The 19615-nt window shown below is 39.1% G+C and overlaps 2 protein-coding genes across 3 annotated transcripts in view; one reads left to right on the top strand and one right to left on the bottom strand.

Annotated features, from left to right (window-relative positions):
- The window catches only part of ergic3 (ERGIC and golgi 3), a 29478-nt gene extending 19152 nt beyond the window's left edge, over positions 1 to 10326 (top strand). For both annotated transcript variants that reach the window (XM_041783244.1, XM_041783243.1), the window contains 5 exons: positions 857 to 953; positions 7517 to 7581; positions 7899 to 8035; positions 8180 to 8235; positions 8374 to 10326. In XM_041783244.1, the coding sequence (XP_041639178.1) occupies positions 857 to 953; positions 7517 to 7581; positions 7899 to 8035; positions 8180 to 8235; positions 8374 to 8453 (435 nt within the window). In that variant the 3' untranslated portion in view covers positions 8454 to 10326. The remainder of the gene's footprint in view (positions 1 to 856; positions 954 to 7516; positions 7582 to 7898; positions 8036 to 8179; positions 8236 to 8373) is intronic.
- Positions 1279 to 6084, bottom strand: romo1 (reactive oxygen species modulator 1). The gene is made up of 3 exons (XM_041783245.1): positions 5953 to 6084; positions 3421 to 3551; positions 1279 to 1542 (listed from the first exon to the last, which is right to left on the bottom strand). Exons 2-3 carry the CDS (start codon positions 3549 to 3551, stop codon positions 1434 to 1436), a joined length of 240 nt encoding a protein of 79 aa, XP_041639179.1. The 5' UTR covers positions 5953 to 6084; the 3' UTR covers positions 1279 to 1433.
- Positions 10327 to 19615: the final 9289 nt, after the last annotated feature.

The raw sequence follows: 19615 nt of genomic DNA, 5'->3' as shown, positions 1-19615 counted from the left end.
GTTTTGTCATTCTTATATTTAATTAGAAAAAAAGTTTTTAAAAGTAAGAAGATAGAATTTTTTTGTTGACTATTCTAAAAAAAATGGCACCTGAGTGATTGCATATGTCATGCTTAACATGTCTGCTGCAAAAAAAAGTTTAAACTGGTATTTTAACACAAATTTCAGGTCAAAGAAATATTGCACCTTTTGCAATTTGAAAATTGCAGCAGGGCATATTGTGATTTTGCCCAGCCCTAGAAGAAAACAAAGATTAGATAAAGGCTCATCAAAGTCAGTGATTCTTTCAAAACTGAATACCCTTCATTAGTAAAAAAATATATATTTTTAAGACCTGTTATGGACTTTAACTGTAAAGAACTTTATAAAACAGGTACTAAACTTAACTACTGTTAAATTTAAGTGTATGTTTTCATAAATAATTGGTCATACAGTGATTGGATGCCAGTGAGTCATTTTGTACATGCACTCCTGCATATTTCTGAATGTTTAACAGAGTTAGAATGTTTGCTAGAATAAGCACTGTTTATCTGTCTCCTAGCATTAAGTCCTGGTTTCAGACCACACAGGTGAAGCAGAGCAGCGCTTATTTAGATCATCGTAAGGCTAACGCTATAATGTTTCTGCTTTTAAAAGATTTGCAGAGCCAGACACTGGAAAGATCTGATTTACACTGTTAATACTGACGTAATAAAAGTCCTGAACTGCATAATAACATAATCTTAAGCAGTTAAAATGCATTTAATCTGCATTAACTATCCAACTTCGGTTCTTAATTGTGATTCAAACTGAAGCAGAACGTCTGCTCCTTTGTGAACGTTGTTGCTGAACTGTAATCTCATCTGTTGGCCTGCAGATAAACATGACCCACCTGATAAAACACCTGTCGTTTGGAAGGGATTACCCCGGCATTGTTAACCCGCTGGACGGGACAGACGTCACAGCACAACAAGGTCAGTCCAGATTCATGGTTGTGATACGTTGTTGATGCTTGCAGGAATAAAACAGGATCTGAAGTTGACTCTTAGCATTTAGCTCCAAGTCTCATAATTTATCATCTTCCTTCTGCTTTGAATTTTCTCTGACACGTATATCTGTCGAGTCTAAAAAAAGAACAAACTCAAATGTGTCATGTTCATTCAGGGGTTGGTTATAATTGAAGCGCCCTAAACTCCAGATTGTGTGGCCTTTTTTACACAGAGCAAGAGTGTGATGTAAAGATGTGGAGTGAACTAAAACCTAGTAACGGTTGTTAGAAAGTGTCACAGTAACTCTGAGAAGCCTTTGACAAACTGAACTTTTATTGACAAAACTAGACTGAGGGTTGAGGTTGCGACAGCATCGAGCAGACAGAGAGCCGTGGTTGTAATAACAGGAAGAGTCCCATAGCTGTACAGGTGTGTGAAGGAAGAGAAGGCCGTTCCTCATCTTCCTCAGCAGCGGATTCCCATACCGATGGCCATGAATGTGCCAAACGTCCCCCCGCTCTGCATCATGGTCTTCCCCACTCCTCCCATCAGCTCCCTGCCACGCATGCCGATCCTGCAGACAGAAGAGACAGTTATTATTAACCAGCAAGTTACAGGGTCAGGCGTCCTTAGAGTACTGGGACTGAATATCAACAGTTTAACCGGCAAGTTGTTTAAATTCATTCTTTAAAACTTTAAACAAGAAACTGGATAGGATAACTGCTGGGTAGCCCAGTGGATTTAGTTAACCCTAGCTTTACAGTTTTAAGCAAACTTGATATTTACATTCAAAACTGCTGTGAAAAAGTACAGGAGTGGTCTAAGTGAGTCAGTAGTCCAGTACCAGACTTGATCTGTTTGGTTAAGACAAAAGAATCCAGACTGTAGGTCAGGGGTCATCAACCACATCTGCACAAGGGCCAGATTTAGTCTCGACAGAGACTCTGGGGGCCGGACTTTCAAATAAACAAAAATTAAATCAAGATTAATCAAAATTAAATTAAATTAATATTTTGGTCTGATTATAATATTATTGTGTTAGTATTTGTATTTCTTTTCAAAATGCAGGAAATTTTTAGGTATTGCAGTGAGCTCTATCCCTGTTATCTATAATGCAGCAGGCCACACAGAGACAGGCCGGCCCACAGGACTGTCCGGGCCCTGAAAATCCCAAATAATGGGGCTCCCCTAATTGTGATTAAGCACTAATGTTAATTCATTTTTGACGCTTGTAACCCCTTTCATTACTTCATTTGGCCATTTCTGCAACATTTTCTGCACCTCAAATTATTTTTGATCATTTTTGCCACTTTTAAAACAATTTTTGCCATTTTTGCCCATTTTGACACTCTTTAACCCATTTTTGCAACTTTCCTGCCAATTACTGTTCCCGTGTCCCACTCTATTACCCCTTTTCACTACTTTGCCAGGCTATTTTTGCCATATTTTTGCCACTTATAACTCATTTTTTGATAACTTTTTGCCTCTTTAAAACCATTTTTCTTTTCTCCAACCCTTTTGAACCAATTTTCCTGCACATATATGCCCCTTTTTGCCATTCTTGTATCCATTTTTGCCACTTTTTAACCCTTTTTCATTACTTTTTTTGCACCATTTTTCTTACTAATAACTCATTTTTTATACTTTTTGCATTTTTTTTGCCACATTTTAACCTCTTTTCCTGCACATTTTTGCCCCTTTGTGCCTCTCCAAAACCCATTTTGCCACTCTCTAACTCCTTTTCATCACTTCCTCTGGCCATTTTTGCAACATTTCTGCCAGTCTTAACCCATTAATATATTTACTAATAATGAATGACGAGTGAATTATTGTAAAAACAGATCAACATCAGATCATTCTAAAACTATTTCAGTAGTATTTTTTTATGGGTTTAACAGCTGCAGACATTTGAAGCCAAAAGACTCTCCTAAAATCAGAACATCTTCTTTTCCTCCTTTTCTGAATTTAGCAATCTTCAAATCTTCTGATTTGGCCTTCGGGCCGCCGGTTGATGATCAGTGCTGTAGACGATTATAGCAACTAAAGATTTTTAATATCTGACGGCCAACTACCAGTAGTTTTATCCCCCTTCCTCTAGTACCTGAAAACAAAACTCAATCTGAATTTTACTATCAAATATAAATGTTTATGTATTTTTGGATGCATGTCTTGATTGTTTTGTTGAAAATCTGAATGTTTGCTCATGTTAACTAAGATAAACATGACATTAATTGCGTACAGATACTTTATAACGCTCCAGGTAACATCCCCCCAATGATCCTATCCACATCATACTTAACCGTCAGGACCACAGTAAAAGACATTTTTACAGCTCAAACTGAATGCTTAACTCTGACAGCTGATCTGAAAAGCAACAAATACAGTGTCTCATCTCCTCCTGGAACTATAAAGAGTGTGAAATACTTTGGGTTTATGCTCAGTTCAGACTTACCTTAGACAAGAGAAAGTGCCAAACATGGCACCTGCAGCCATGCCTACTGCAAACCCCATCATGAAGCCCATTTTGACCCGGTCAAAACAGCTGGGCTGGGTCTGACCATACGGACCTACGGCCACGGGCATCTGCAGAGAAGAGACCAAAGGAGAGCCGTTTTAACAAAGCACTGTTCAGCCTGCAGAAAGACGCAGCTGATATTAAAGCTTATGTTGCACATTTTCCTGACATTATTTGTGTTAAACCTAACAAGTAAAATACATGTCCGTAAATACAGCACACACAAAAGTAAGAAACAGGACCCAACAGTTTGCTTCAGCAGGTAAATCCAGCCATACAAGTCCCTCAGTAAACAGTGTGGAGGAAGTAATGTTCATTCAGTACCGCACAGTTACAATTATATAAACTTCTCTCTGCAGCGTACTGCTCTGCTTTTAGTAGACCAGCTATCAAAATAATTAACTTTAAAACAGGAACAGTTACTGATCCTCATTAACTGATACAGAAGCCATTTTCACAGTGCATGGCCTTGAAGCTTGGCTGTCATTGTGTTAACATCCATACTGATGCTGAAACAGCATATTACCTTCCCTTCTGTAAATTCTCAGTGTATTTCAGCGCTGTGGGACAGAGGGAGGATTATATGCCTCTATGACATTCATATTTAAGGCATAGATAGTGACGGGCATAAATAGCATTACTTTAAAAGTCACTGTGAATTAAGTTAAACGCAGTTTAAAAGAAAATAAGCTTAAGCAAATCACAAACACGGAAGAAAAATGTTCATAAATTTAGGATTCTAAGCTGTTCCTTTAGCAGTGTTTATTCTTTCATTGTACCTTTGTACCATCGCCCGTGTTTCTTTTATGTCTTATTGAGGTATGTCTGAATGTCCGTCAAAGTTAAAGTAGTTTCCTTAAAATGGAGAATTTGCTATTTGGATATTTCAGGGAATCTGCTTTGCAATTTTATAGTATTTTCATGAAAATTTAGGGTATATATTTCTGAAATTTGTAGAGATTCATTGAAAGTTTAGGAGAACTTTGCTTTGAGGAAAATTTTGGCCTTTTTTATGGAAATTTGGGAAAGTTGTTTGGGGATTCTTAATTTTTTTTTTATTTATTTAATTTTTTGTCCTTTTCATGGAAATTTTGGACATTTATTTTTAATTTTTGGGGAATTTCATTGAGAATTTATGGGTGGTGGAAGATAAAATTGAAAAAAAAAAGGAAAATATTTAAGATAATTTGCTTGGATGTATTTTTTTGTCATTTTCATGGAGAATTTCAAGGAATGTCCTTCCATATTTTTAGGAATTTGCTGTGATATTTAGGTTGAATGTACGCTGATGTTTGGGAACTTCTCTTGAAAGATTTCAGAAATTTAACTACACGGATTCTTGATGGGAACATTTTATTGTACTGTTTAGCATTTGGGGGGAAATTTTGAGGTGCTTTTTATGGGTTATTTTAAAAATATGCTTAAGAATCTTGCCAAATTTTATAGTATTTTCTTTGAAATTTTAGGGAATTTGTGTGGAATTTATATGGAAAATTGCATTCCAAAGAAAAGTTCGGGTCTCAGGAGGTTAAATACAAACAATGCCAGAAAACTCCTACTCTTACATTTAGTCCTCTAAAACACAACACTTGGATATAGACTTAATTTTTTCAAGAGTTTGTACTTTTTTGGTCCTTAGTCATTTTAAAAAATGGGGAAATAATCTAACCATGAATTCCAGTTTTTATCCAGCCTGTAGTTATTTTCCTCAGTGTTGTAGTTTGAAGTTTTCTTTAGCAGTATTCATCATTTCCAAGTGAAATTCCACTTAAAACTGATCAGAAAGATAGTATGAATTAAAGGTATGAAAATGCAGTGCCTCTTTTGGAAATAAAACCCTTATCTTTCCAGATTGCACTGCCTTTCCTCATAAATGAAAACTCTACAGCTTTAAATCTACCTCATATTAGGATGAAGCACATTCTGTAGGAGCCAATAGTGAAATAAGCAGAGATCTCTTTTTATTATTTCACTGTCATTTGGAGTTTCAGCTTTAAACTCAAACATTGACCCATTTACTCTGTTTCAGCCCATCTTTAGGGTAATAACTGGTACTCATCTTACCTCCCAGTCTAGTAAACCCTCTAAATGTTGGCCACTTCAGAGCCAGCTAGGGGTTAAAGGTCAGTCCTGCCGTCTGCTCCTGACGGTAGTGTTGATTAAACAGAGCAGCTTAATGACAGCAGTGTTATCAGACTGAACCAGGCTAGGCTAAAGCAGCGAGCTCACTGACATAAAACACCCACACTGGTCGATCTAACGCGATTAAACTGTTTAAATGGTTACAGAACCAGAGTTTAAACATTCAGGCTCTTTTTAATGCAGTCTCTGTAGTTGATAGCGTTAGCTTAGCATGCTAAGTAGGCTAACGTCACCTGTGGCCTTGACTGATAAACACGGAGACTTTTCTCTCACTACTGACGTCTTTCACCAACGAATCCTCTAGAAACGCTCTAAAGTCGATCTTACCTTGAGCTGTGTGTTCAAATGTATTTGGTCTTATGGTTTCTAACTGGAATTTGATCGTATTTTAGAGTTCAGCAGCGTTTAAATGTCTTTTGGGCAGACCTCCATAACCGGATAGAGGAAGGAGGGACAGACAGAGGAGTCAAATAAAGAGGAGAGAAATGACGAGGAGGGAACAAACAGCGCCACCCAGCGGTTATCCTAACCCAGGGGTTTTCAAAGTGTGTGACTGAGCCTCCCCCAAGAAGAAATTATTCATTCGGTGGGCCCCACCCTCAAAATGATTCAGATTTTTAAAAAAAAAAACCTTTCAAACATTTATGTCTGATCTTTAAACATTTTTAACATTAATATATTTTGGATATTTTGGTTTGCAAATGTCCTAAACATCTGCCTTCCCCTCTTATTCAGTTATAATGCCATTAAATACCCCCTTTTCAAATTTTTTGGCCATTTTAAAACTTCTTTTTGCTTCTTTTTCCCTATTTTTTCCACTTTTAACCCATTTTTGCCCTTTTTCACCTTTTTGCCCATGTAAGCTACCTTTCATCATTAAATATCCCTTTTTTCCCCAATTTCTTTGCTAATTTTTGCGACATCTTTTTGCCACTTTTTCCCTAATTTCCATGCAGTTTTTTGCCCTTTTTTTTTAACCATTTTCTGCAACTTTTCGTCCATTTAAGCTACCTTTTGCAATCAAATACCACTTGTTTCCTTTTTTCCCAATTGTTGCCTCTTCTTTTTGCCATTTTTTTCCCATTTTGCCCTTTCTCACAATTTTTTGCCACTTTATGCCTGTTTAAACTACCCTTTGCCATTACATACCACTTGTTTCCTCTATTTTTTCCCCATTTTTGCCCCTCTTGACTGCTTTTTGCCAACTTTCGGTCACTTTCCACACATTTTTTTGTCCCTTCTCACCCATTTCTGCTACTTTTTGACCATTTTGCCACCTTTAACCTATTTTTAATTGCTACTTCAAGCTGTTTTTGCCAATTCTCACCTCTTAGATTGTGGCTCTTGCAAAGGTATTTTTCAACAACTTTGCTCTTTGGTTGAATAACAGTGCTCTATAGCGTAGTCCCTTCATGAACTAAGTCTATTCAATTTTCTTCAATGCACAGCAGAGGTTAGCAAAGCAAATCCCCTTTTTTCAGGTTTATGGTACTGCGCCTCCCCTGGAGCTCTGTGGCGCCCCCCAGGGGAGGCCTGCCTCACACTTTGAAAACCACTGCCATAGAGTAATATTATACATTTATAATATATATGTAATATATTTTTTTTCACCATCTGAGGGATAATTTACAGGAATATAGAATAAACTATCATGCACATAAAAGTTTAACATGTTAAACCTCCTGACTGAAAAATCCTTTTGTTTCATATTTTGGTCTATTTCATAATTCATCCTATTTTAACTCCTCTGTTAGGTTTCTTCTTTAAAGCTGCCTTTTGTCTCTCCTTATTTATTTTTGTCTTATGAGCATAACTAAAACCATTGGTAAAGAATGATATTAAGTGTTTTCTTTGGGTCTATCTCAGTCTAACAGCTTTACTTCCCCCACAGCATCGATGATGTACCAGTATTTTGTGAAAATTGTTCCGACCATCTATATGAAGACTGACGGAGAGGTGAGTGTGGTTTCCTTTATTTTGACTGAATTCCACAAACATCCTCCTTAATCTCAGTCTTTATTCAGCCTGGAGGTTCTGCTGATATCTACATTTATAACAAAATCTTTATTTAGCTTTCAGATAAGACTGAAACACATTTATCCAGTTAAATATTTTCAGTTATTTTAGTTGACTCCACTAAAATCTTACTTGATCTAATCCCTGTTTTACCTCTATAAAGGTAGGGCGTCCTGATCTTTGTTGGAATAGGGTAGGATGAGATTTTAATCCCAAACCAAGTGTTCTAATCCTCCCTTGTCTTTTGGCTTCAACAGGTGGTAAAAACAAATCAGTTTTCAGTCACACGGCATGAGAAAGTGGCTAACGGGTTGATAGGGGACCAGGGGCTGCCTGGGGTGTTTGTTTTATACGAGCTTTCTCCGATGATGGTGAAATTCACAGAGAAACACAGGTAGGAGACCACGGAGGAGCTCCGTTTGTAAAAGAATGTCCTGCTGGGCTTTGACCATACTTTATTAACCTAAGTCATGTTTTCATGTTCGAATATTTATTTATTACCACTCAGTGACCGATTAAGTGTTCTCTCTCTCTTCAGATCATTTACACACTTTCTAACAGGAGTCTGTGCCATTATTGGAGGTGTATTTACAGGTCAGTGCCTCCATCCTGACTCTGTGTGATAATAATGTGATTTAGTGATCTCTTTGGTGACACATAAATGAATATATATATTTATATATTAAAAAAATGATGGTTTTTCTCCTCATTTGTTGCTTACATTCCCTACAGTCGCCGGTCTGATCGACTCGCTCATCTACCACTCGGCTCGGGTCATCCAGAAGAAGATAGAGCTGGGAAAGACGTCCTAACAGCGCCCCCTGCTGGATTCCAAGGTGCAACACAGACCAAGACACGGACACAGAGACACAAAGAGACGAAGGACAAGAGTTGAAGAAGCAGTTTGTATTTCTGTCACTCAGTCTGACAGGAAACACCACGGCTGAAGGAAATCAGAGAGACGGGGAGGTTTTACATCAGTTTTTAAATTCCTCTGTCCCTTTTTTGTTGTGTAAAATCACTGCAGAGGACCCTTCTGGGACTGGGGGGTCTTTATTTTGGCTGCTGAAGTTGAAGCTAACAGGACAGGGTAAAAAGACATCAGTGAGACTTTATGAGATTAAACCTGAGCTGAGACACTTCATCCATTCAGACCCAGACTGAGAGCTGCTTCCTGAGAAAACATTCACGTTAAGTTGATCCTGTTTCTGTCATTTCATTTGCTTCTCTGAATGTTACTGAGGGGATCTGTGGTGGATGTGATAGTGAGGGGATCTGTGGTGGATCTGATGACATATCTTTTTTTTTTTTTTTTTTTTTTTTAATCTTAACATTGCCTGTGTCCTGTCTACCAGCACAACCAGTTTCCCAGTATAAAATATCGAGACGTGGCTGTCATCACTGCAGCTGCACGCTATCAAAACCTGCACCCAGTCATCGAGTACAGCAGCTTCACAGCTTACTGGACCATCTAGGTGTAGCACCACTTTTTACCAGCTTTTCTCCATCATACGATGGTAATCCCACGTTTAAAGGAAATACTGGTTTGCTTTTAAATAAATAAATCTTATTTATTCAGGTTTCTTTAAAAGACTCCTCAGTTAAAGACAAAAATGACCATTTGAGGAAGTCAGCGGTGTTCTTCACAGCAGCCATGGCAGATGGAATTCAGAAAACCTCAACCCTTTTTCCTCTGTTTAAAAACAGACCGGCACATTAAACAGACCATATTTTAGAATACGTGTTTAAAAAGCCACATTCCTTCTGACTTTAAGCAGCAGATGATCTGCAGCCAAAGCCTGAGAGAAATAGATGAGTCTCATTTGTCTGCTCCTTTTGTTCACCTCCACTCAGGTTTTAGTTCTTTACAGCCGTGGTTTTCAACAGTCTAGCCTCGGGATCCACCTCAGGATCCATAACGACAGACCACCACCCAAACCTCTGAAGTATTTATCAATCAGTCTGATTTATTTATTTAAAGATGGGGCTGTTAGAGCCTGAGAATACAGCACAAAGAGACTGAGGAAAATTAGAAATTATTGTATTATACCAGGAATAAAGAAGAAAAATCCTTGAAAGTATTATCAGAAAAATACAGGATAAAATCTATAAAATCATGTGAAAATTCCCTGCTCCCTGAAAATTCTGCTAAAAGTTTCTGGGAAAAGTCCTGAGAGTCTCTTATTCTTTGTGAAATTTTGTTAAAATTTAGAGAAGTCCCAGAGAAGAGCACCGAAAGTTTCAGAGGAAATGCCCAAAGAAAACTCCCCCAAAAGTTTTAGGAAAACTCCTCTTTCTTTTTGTAAAAATTACCTTAAGTTTCCATAAATCTCTTATAAGTTTGAGTAAATTCATACTGAATATTTTTGAATAATTTAGGGGAAAATGTTTATTATTTCCTTTTCTGTCAAAAGCTTAAAAAGTGGAACAAACGCACTAAAAGACCCACCAAAGACAGCTCCACAGCCCACTTTTGGGTCCCGATCCACCAGTTGTGAACCACTGATTTAAACTTCCTCTTCTTTAACTTAAGGCTCGTTCAGAGCAAATCTCCTGAAAATAATACCTAGTTTGTTTTTGTCAAAGCTCCCATGTGAAACGTTTGGGCCCGAATAGAAAGTGACAGGACCAATCAGCGACGAGGGGCAGTACTTTCGGGCATGGTGGAGTCGAGACATAAGCAAGCAGCAACAAGAGGCTGGTGCAATTATGGCGGAAGAGATTAGCGTGGATGCTGCTAAAGCACCAGTTTTATCAGAACTTGACGACATTTCTTTGTTAAAAGAAGAACAAAGAACACAGTGAGTTGTTTTCTTTTCAAAATCCACAAAAGTCGAGTACTGACATGTCTACAGTCGCCATGGTTTGCGTTAAGGCCGGCTCAGACTACACAAATTCAGCCAGATTTAAGCCCGACTGCAACGTCCCAGCTCGTCGTCAAAACTCGGTCTCAATTTTGAGAGTCAGGAACGACAAACCGTCTTGTAGTGTGGCATAATTAGCGACGCGTCCAAGACTGCTTACGATTCCTCACGACCATGATTCAATAAGACTAGCATGTCAGAATTTTTCATACGTCATCGTCTAGTTTGACACCCTGACCTGACATTAACGACGTGAATCCTGATGTCTAACAACAGGAGAGCATTTGCTCCTTATTTTTGCATCATCATTTACTAGATTTACCACTTTTATCCCCATTTATTCCCAAAAACTAACATGTACATTTTATTTTATTTACATTATTACATGCATACCTTAAGTTCTATCTGAAAAAGAGCCAGTCCATATTGTTGTCCCCTTGATACATCCATACTTAATTTCCATAACCCAATCCATAATTGTTTCTTATTTTCCTTTTTTTTTTTTTTTAGCAGAAAGACCGATATAATCACACATAGCACTTCTGTTGCAGAGTAATTGACACTCTTTGGCCCGCCCCCCGACGACCTGTGAACTCGCACTCAGTTGCGGAGACAGTGGTGACGTCAGCATACGGGGAGCAGTCCTGACCACTCTTGTAGTGTGGCCAGGCTGTCAGCCAAGATGGGACCAGATTTTGGTTGCATAGTCTGTCATGGTGCCACCGTGAACGACCAAAAAAATTGTGTAGTCTGAGCCGGCCTTTATGCAGCTCTCTATGGAGTTTAGTCCTTGGTCGCGGCTACGTCATGTGTTTTGTTGCTCTGATTGGCCCGTAAAGATGTGAGGACAGAACATTCATCCAATAACCCTCTGAGTTTTTTTTTTTTTTCAAACTAATCCATCTGGCGTGTCAGGTTACCAACTGCAGACAGAGCTCAGACTTCTCCTGCTGCTCTTTTTTCACAAAGTGGAAAAGTGCTGTAAAAATAAAATCTGCTATATGGACATGTTATGATCTGACTTTTGTCAGGCAAAATGATCAGCCCGAAGGCTCGTCGATACAAAGCACCTCACTTCAGTTCATCCACATCCAAAATGAAAAACAGGAGACGTCACATTTCACACACGTCACAGGACAAAAGACGAGAGAAATCCAAAATAACAGAGGAAGCGGTGATCCTGCCACTGGGATGAGTGTTTAGCGGTCATATCTGTGCTGTTTGAGGTTAAATAGAATCAACATAGCAGTGTAAAGGTTGTATCTGAGAGAAGAGGAGGAGAAGGCAGCTTCATCATGCTTGATGACCACTCTGGATGTGTGATAGTAGCCATAAGCCCCGCCCCTCCTGATCGGTCACAGGGAATGTTCTAGAGTATAATCTGTGTTCACTGGAGTAATTTCATTATGAAATATTGCATTTAGTTGACAGGTCTAATGTTAGTAAAAATACAGAGTTCAAACTGATCAGAGTTTATCTAACAAGTGTCTGCAGGAACACCGTGCTAAAAGGGTTAGCCAAGTGTGGCTAATGTTACCAGAACTTCATTTTCTGGACCAGAATCCTGCCAGACTGAGCTGCTCTCATTAAATTATTCCAGGGTTTTCCATTGAATGTGCGTGTTTACATCTGGACTGTAGAATCCTCCAGCAGTAGGCATGGACTGCTACAGATGGATCCACTTCAGTTAGGCAGAGTTTGCAGGAATGAGCTGATGGAAATCTGCAGGATTAGATGGACTGACAGTAATTCTGATGCTGATACCAGCCGCTCTGACTGGAATGGTTTAGCCCGTTAACTGCACCCACCACTGAACGCGGCATTTCCCTCCGGAGCAGGAGGAAGAAGTCAAAGTCAGCTCTTTTCTCTCTGTCCATACATGCAGCTCACCTCTGACAGATATCTTTAAGAACTGTTCCAACAGTTGAAGCTCCAGAAGACCCCGGAGTGACTCAGAGCGACCTCTTCATGTGATCTGACCTGTGACCTCTGGTCTGTGACGTGTTTGAGGGTTCCAGGTGTCACAGACTCCTTCACCACAGCTTCAGAGAGCAGAAGGAAACACTCAGAATAAATCTGTGGTTGTTTTTGGGCTTCTTCTGTTCTCTGCTGGGATAACAGAACTCCACGGCCCTGCAGGACTGCGGTCAGACCATGTGCTTCTGTTTGGTGTTTTATGATTGACTCTGTGGATGTGGGGAATCTTTAAAGGGAAGCTAACAGCTCTGAGACGTTCAAAGTGCCGTTATCATCCTACGGTAAATGAAAGGGAGCTCCGCAGGAAGCTCCAGACCGCAGAGAGACGGCGTGGAAACGGTGGCCTCACGCTGAAATGTTCCTGATTCATGTGTGGAGTCTCTGTATGAGGGCCAGATGTTCCTCCACAGTTCGGTCTTTATTTCAACCTCCAGAGTGTTAGACGGACAGAAACAGTCTGAGCGGGGCGGCGGCGCTTACAGGGACGTTTTCTGGAGAGTTAACGGAGGTTCTGCATGTTTTAGATCTTTAAATCACAGTAAATGCTCTGACCTACTTTCATATCCAAACATGTTTAAAGAATGGACTTATTGATTTAAACGTGCATTAAATCGCTCACTCAGACATCCAAAATAAAATTATTTACAACATTTCCAACACCAACAAAAATTAGTCCACCTTAAATTATTAAAACTAGAAAAAGTAAATATTTTGTTTGCATTTTGAAATTAAAGGACAGTTACTGATTTTTTTAGATGATTTTGCTGCTATTTAAATGTTGTCTTTCATAGATTAAATAAAGAAAATTACCTGTTTTATTCCATCACATGGAATCAGCCGGCTGTGATTGGTCGATTTCAATGTCAATCAAACCTAATTTTTTAGTCAAAGTTCTATTTTCTTTAACTTTTTATAAAACTGTCATCATCAGTCATGCCCTTTTTATAGCTTTGTATTTTTTCTTCATTTACTCCTGAAAATTCAACTTTCAAGTTTTTTTAGTGCCTTTTGAGGTTTGTTCCCAATTTTCTGTTCTTTATTACTTCTGAAAGCACAAACCAGCAAAGCTTTTCATACACTTTCTGTTTTAATCCTTAAATCAAACCTAAAATGATCAAAGTAAATGATACGATAATGTTCAGAGATGAAAACTGGATGAAAAGTGTGATTTAATGCAGCAAATGTAGGTCTAAAACATGCAAAACAACCTCAGTAATACAGATTTACACTTCCTTAGATTACAGCTCAGTGGATTGGATTCAGCAGGGTTTTTTAGCATGTTGGGGCTTTTTTGTGAGATTTAATTCCTGATGTTCCCCACTCTTCTGTCTCTGAAACCTTTCAAACCTTCAGACTCAGTACGTTTACATGCCGTCAGTAAAAGCCGAGTTATTGTCAGTCTGTCTGGAAGTGTACCAAACCAAACGTCTACAATCAACCTGTTCACACTTGCACTAACTCCTGAAAACTTCCTGACTTCATCAGGATGAACTGAGCAGAAACATCAGTTCACACCCTGCTGGCACTGACCTCACCTGACGGATGGGAATCTGCAGGAAGACTACCTGCTGTGAGGGACAAACGTGCAAGTCTAAAGCCCAAACTGGACCATTCATTCTGAGCATGCTCCAGCCAAGCATTGTTCTGGAAGTCAGACAGCACAATTGTCCACATCTGCATTTTCCACTGGCTGCCTCTGTCTCAGAGCACATCTTACCAGCATCTGTATATGAAAGCTGACTTCCACTTCTCTCTGCAGCATGAATAAGGTCTGTGCTAAATCAGGAGGGTAATAGACTCCCTGCTACGTAAAAACCTGGTTCTGTATTTTAAAAAGAAACCTAAAAATTAATAATTGATACTGCTCACAGGCTCTGTAACATCCTTTAATCTCATCATTGGTGCAAACACATTCCTACTGAGACAGAGGGGAAACATTAAAACCCTTCAGAGCTGACTGTCTGAAAGGTGGTATATCACTGTCTAGCAGACCTCCACTGATATGTCAGTTCTCCTTTGGTGCTTGTATTGAGGACAGAAGTCAGCTAAATATCCTAACTGAGCTTTAAATGTAGCTCAGTTAGCCGTGCATGTAAACGTACCGAGTGATAACTTTGTCCTTTTCTTTGGAGAGTTTTGTTCCATTACTGACATACTTTTATTCAAATATGCCACCGGTCGGTGCTTGGAGTCCAACATCTGAAGACAAACTTGGTGAAAGCTCTTTAAAGAGGATGTTTGAAGGATGACTTACACACAAATTTAAAGGCTTGTTAGTTAGAACACAAACGTCCTCTTTTCCTGCAGGTTTACATGAAAATCTGGAGTATTATGGCTGTAAAAAGACACCTTTACTGACCTGCTATTTGCTCTCTCTGTGTTTCAAAGCTCTTGGAATCTGAATGATGATGATGATGATGATGATGATGATGGTGATGGTGATGATGATGATGGTGATGGTGATGCAGGCTCTGATTCTGAACGTTTCTGATGATCACGTTGTTGTTGAAGATTGATTGTTGCACCTTTTGACTCTGAAATCAGGGGCCGGGGTTGTGTGTCTGTGTGTGTGCGAGGGGGATTGTTGTGTGTCTGTGCGTGTGTGAGGGGGATTGTTGTGTGTCTGGGTGTGTGTGAGGGGGATTGTTGTGTGTCTGTGCGTGTGTGAGGGGGATTGTTGTGTGTCTGGGTGTGTGTGAGGGGGATTGTTGTGTGTCTGTGCGTGTGTGAGGGGGATTGTTGTGTGTCTGGGTGTGTGCGTGTGAATGAGAGAGAGATGTATTTATATTTTGATTGTCCTCAAACGGTTTTTAAAATGACAAAATAAATGTTGAATACACCAGCTCCAACCCTCCACTGCCTGCTTATTCCAGTCTGAAGCTGTAGATCAGTGATACTCAACGTGTGGCTCTTTATGTCTCAATTTTAAATATCATTCCCCAGAAAAGCTTAAAAAAGGGAAACTGTTTGCCCTTCTTCACCATTTCATTCCACTTTTCACCCATTTAAGCTACCTTTTGCCATTTAATACCACTTTTTCCAACTTTTATACCCATTTTTGCCACTTTTTACCCATTTTTGCCACTTCAGGCTATCTTTTGCTATTGAATACCACTTTTTCTCCACTTTTTTGCCCATTTTGACACTTTTTTTTATAACCCATTTTTTGCCACTTTTTACCCATTTTTGCCACTTCAGGCTATCTTTTGCCATTTAATACCACTTTTTTTCTACTTTTTTGCCCATTTTGACAGTTTTTGCTACTTTTTACCCATTCTTTTGCCACTTTTATCCCATTTTTGCCCATTAAGGCTAACTTTTGCCAATTAATACCACTTTTTTCACTATACTTTTTTGCCCATTTTGACATTTTTTTCCCATTTTTTGCCGCTTTTATCCATTTTTGCCCTTTTTCACCCTTTTTTCTCCCCATTTTCACACATTTAGGTTAACTTTTGTCATTAAGTACCACTTTTTCCCTAGTTTTGCCATTTTTGCCACTTTTTACCCATTTTTGCCACTTCAGGCTATCTTTTGCTATTGAATACCACTTTTTCTCCACTTTTTTGCCCATTTTGACCCTTTTTTTTATAACCCATTTTTTGTCACTTTTTCCCATTTTTGCCCTTTTTCACCCATTTTCTTCCCATTTTCACCCATTTAGGCTAACTTTTGTCATTAAATACCACTTTTTTCCTAGTTTTTGCCACTTTTTACCCATTTTTGCCACTTCTGGCTATCTTTTGCCATTGAATACCACTTTTTTCCTACTTTTTGCCCATTTTGACACTTTTTTTACCCATTTTTGCCACTTTTATCCCAATTTTGCCCTTTTTTACCACTTTTTCTCCCCATTTTCACACATGTAGGCTACCTTTTGCCATTTAATACCACATTTCCCTATTTTTTGCCCATTTTGACACTTTTTTGCAATTTTTTACCCATTCTTTTGCCACTTTTATTTCCATTTAGGCTATCTATTGCCCATTAATACTACTTTTTCCCTACTTTTTTGCCCATTCTGCCACTTTTATCTCATTTTTGCCCTTTTTCACCCTTTTTTCTCCCCATTTTCATCCATTTAGGCTGACTTTTGTCATTAAATTACTCTTTTTTTCTAGTTTTTGCCCATTTTAGTCACTTGTTTTTGTCACTCTTATCCCATTTTTGCCCTTTTTGGCATTTTTTCCCACTGTTCACCCATTTAAGCTGCCATTTGTCATTAAATACCACTAGTTTTCTCTTTTTTTCCTGTTTTTGCTACTTTTTGCCTGTTTTTGTCCTTTTTCACCACTTTTCACCCATTTCAGCTACCTTATGCCACTAAAAACAACTTGTTTTCTCTTTTTTACCCATTTTTGCCACTTTTGACTGCTTTTTGCCTATTTTAGTCACTTTTCACTCATTTTTTTACCACTTTTGGACCATTTTATGCCAACTGTGAATCATGTTTTTTCACTTCTCACCCAATTTTTGCCACTTTCTGACCCCTTTTCGATTTTTTCCCTCCCATTTTCACCCATTTTTGTTGCCTTTTGACCATTATTTGCCACCTTCAGAGACTTGGAAATGTTTCTGTCTCCATCCTCTGACTTAGACTTTTCAATCATCTTTTCTCTGGAGTGTTCTTTTGTCCTTATGGTGTAATGGTAGCCGAATACTTACCAACTAGTGACTGGACCTTCCAGAAACAGGTGTCTTTATACTACAGTGACATTACTTTGTAGAAATCTGTTTTCACTTTGACATTAAAGATTTTTTGGGTCAAAAAGCCAAATTATATTGACTATGATTAATTTATAAAAGAGTTAAATATCTAAGAATATGTTTATAGGCACTGTGAGTTTTTGAGACATTGAGATGGACTGAAATAACTCAATACCACAGAAAAAAACAGCTCTTTGAATCAGGTTTAGACATCAGAAATTATTATTAAATGTGTTTGAGTTGGAATTTTCATATTGCAGTGTTCAGTGATGCAGTGTGAGTGAGTTTAATCTGTGCTTGGAGCTAAAATCCTTCATCAGCGTGCAAACATCCTCACACCAAAGCTCCTAAAAATGTTGACTCTGATGTTTACCATGTTCAGCCCAAAATATGCATGCTAATATTGACTAATCTATGACAAACAGAGAGAGAAGCTGAGGCTGAGGGGAAAGGTTGTCAGGGAAGTTCACTTACAAGTTCTGTAAGAGCTCTGCAGAGCTGTCACTGGCCTGTCATATCCTGTCCTAATGCATCGTACCGTTTCCTGTCTGCTGTATCGTGCTAAGGACTAGATTATTATAAAAGGTTTTGTAGTTGTGGAAATTTTCTCCCAGCAATAATAGAAGTGCAAGAAAAGGCCTTTGTGCTAAAAATGTCTGAGTGATCTTTGTAAGAGTTCAGTGATTAACCCACATTTATTTCTTCACCAGCATTACAGCACATCAGTGACTTATGTAACTGCATCTCCTCCGGCCAAGTGAGCCATTAAACTCCTCTGTGGTGTTTATTCAGTGGGAAGAGCGCCAAGTGTGTCGCAAGAAAGAGAGCAGTTATGGTGTGATAGTGGGCATGGAGTCAGATAGATGGGTGAGTGGACTTTTATCTGGACACTTGGCAGGAACACAAGAGAGTCATCGGGATTTAACTGGTCCAGGTCCAAGTGGATGGAAATCTACTGATCAGGCAGATCACAGCTGATGAACACTGACCCCGGTCTATCCTGAGCTGAGAGAACATGGGACGAACAAGTCCAAGTTGTTCCAGGCAAGTCCAAGTGTCAAGGTTTTATAAATCTAGCTGCACACCAGACCGTTTTAGGCTCAATGTGGGGCATCGATTCAGGACGCCTGGCTCGATACCAGGCTTGTCGGAGCAGACTGCAGCTTTAAGCTCGTTTCACCGCCATCCTCGCTGACCTTAAATCATAAATATGTTTGACATCTATGATTCCAGACAGGGTAAACACTAGAGAGAACAGGCCCAGATCATAGTAGTAATAGTAGAACCTGAGTGAAGTGATTGCATGATCTCTTCAGTAAGCTGAGGTAGAGACAGGAAGAGGCGCTTACACGGCGTCTCTGCAGCCACGGGGATGTGACATCAGTCCACCGTTAAAGTCTCACAGTCATCTTAACCTCATTATCACACACTCACTGTCTTACTGACCCCTCATTTCCTCTAAGACCCAGAACAAGATCCTGTTTCCATGGTTACGCTTATGTTAGAATCCTTGATGAAGCTATAAAGCAGGTCTGGATCCAAACAGGAAGTTAGCTACCCTTAGTTTAAGTACAAAAATCCAAACTGACCAAAAACAGCTCTGGATTCAAAACAGTGGAATTTTAACATGGGATCAAAAGGGTGATTAATTGCAATTAATTGCGATTAGAAAATTATATAGATAGACTGATTCAGCGAGGCCGAACCGTAACGCCGGACTGTCTCAGTCTGTCATGGCTGCACCACCCCGCCGTCCGGAAACCCCCACGGCTGTGTTTAAGTATTTAGCATGGAGCGGCACGGCCACACTGCTGGACAGAGGAGCTCACATGTAAATGACAGAATCACTCATGACTGTATGAGAAGAAACGACTGTAAAAACAGAAACACGTGATGCTGCCGCTCAGCTGCAGGAGCTGGAGAACGGTGGACTTGGATTTGTCTCTTTTTTGTCCTTTTATTTGGATTTTTGTGCTTCTGCCATGACTGAGTAACCCATTTCTGAAAAAACGCCTTTGATCAGCTGACTATCATTTATTTTAGCAGTACAGTTTAGATAAACGACCTTTTCTTCTTGGCCCTCTGACCTCTTAGCTCCAGATGTAGTAAGGTTGAATACGATCTACATCAGTGACACTCAACGCGTGGCTCTAGAGCCTTAATTTTAAATATTAGTCACCAAGAAAACCTTAAAAAAAGGGAAACTTTGGCCCTTTTTCACTATTTTTTTTGCCCCTTTTTGCCCATTTCAGCTACCTTTTGCCATTAAATACCACTTTTTCTTACCTTTTTCCCATTTTTGCTACTTTTTTGCCACTTTTATCCCATTTTTGCCCTTTTCATGAGTTTTTTGCCACTTTCGACAGCTTTTTGCCCCTTTCAGTCACTTCTTACACATTTTTTGCCACCTGTAACTTATTTTTTCA

The sequence above is a fragment of the Cheilinus undulatus genome, linkage group 3, assembly GCF_018320785.1.
Source record: "Cheilinus undulatus linkage group 3, ASM1832078v1, whole genome shotgun sequence".
Taxonomy (NCBI): Eukaryota; Metazoa; Chordata; class Actinopteri; order Labriformes; family Labridae; genus Cheilinus; species Cheilinus undulatus.
Note: the sequence above shows the minus strand (reverse complement) of the source record. Positions and strands in the feature narration are given on the sequence as shown.

What these genes read in the sequence shown, in the direction of transcription:
- romo1 (XM_041783245.1), bottom strand. Translation starts at nt 3,551, where the DNA reads ATGCCCGTGGCCGTAGGTCCGTATGGTCAGACCCAGCCCAGCTGTTTT. An exon ending in GGCACTTTCTCTTGTCTAAG is followed by an intron (nt 1,543 to 3,420) that starts GTAAGTCTGAAC and finishes TTCTGTCTGCAG; the next exon opens with GATCGGCATGCGTGGCAGGG.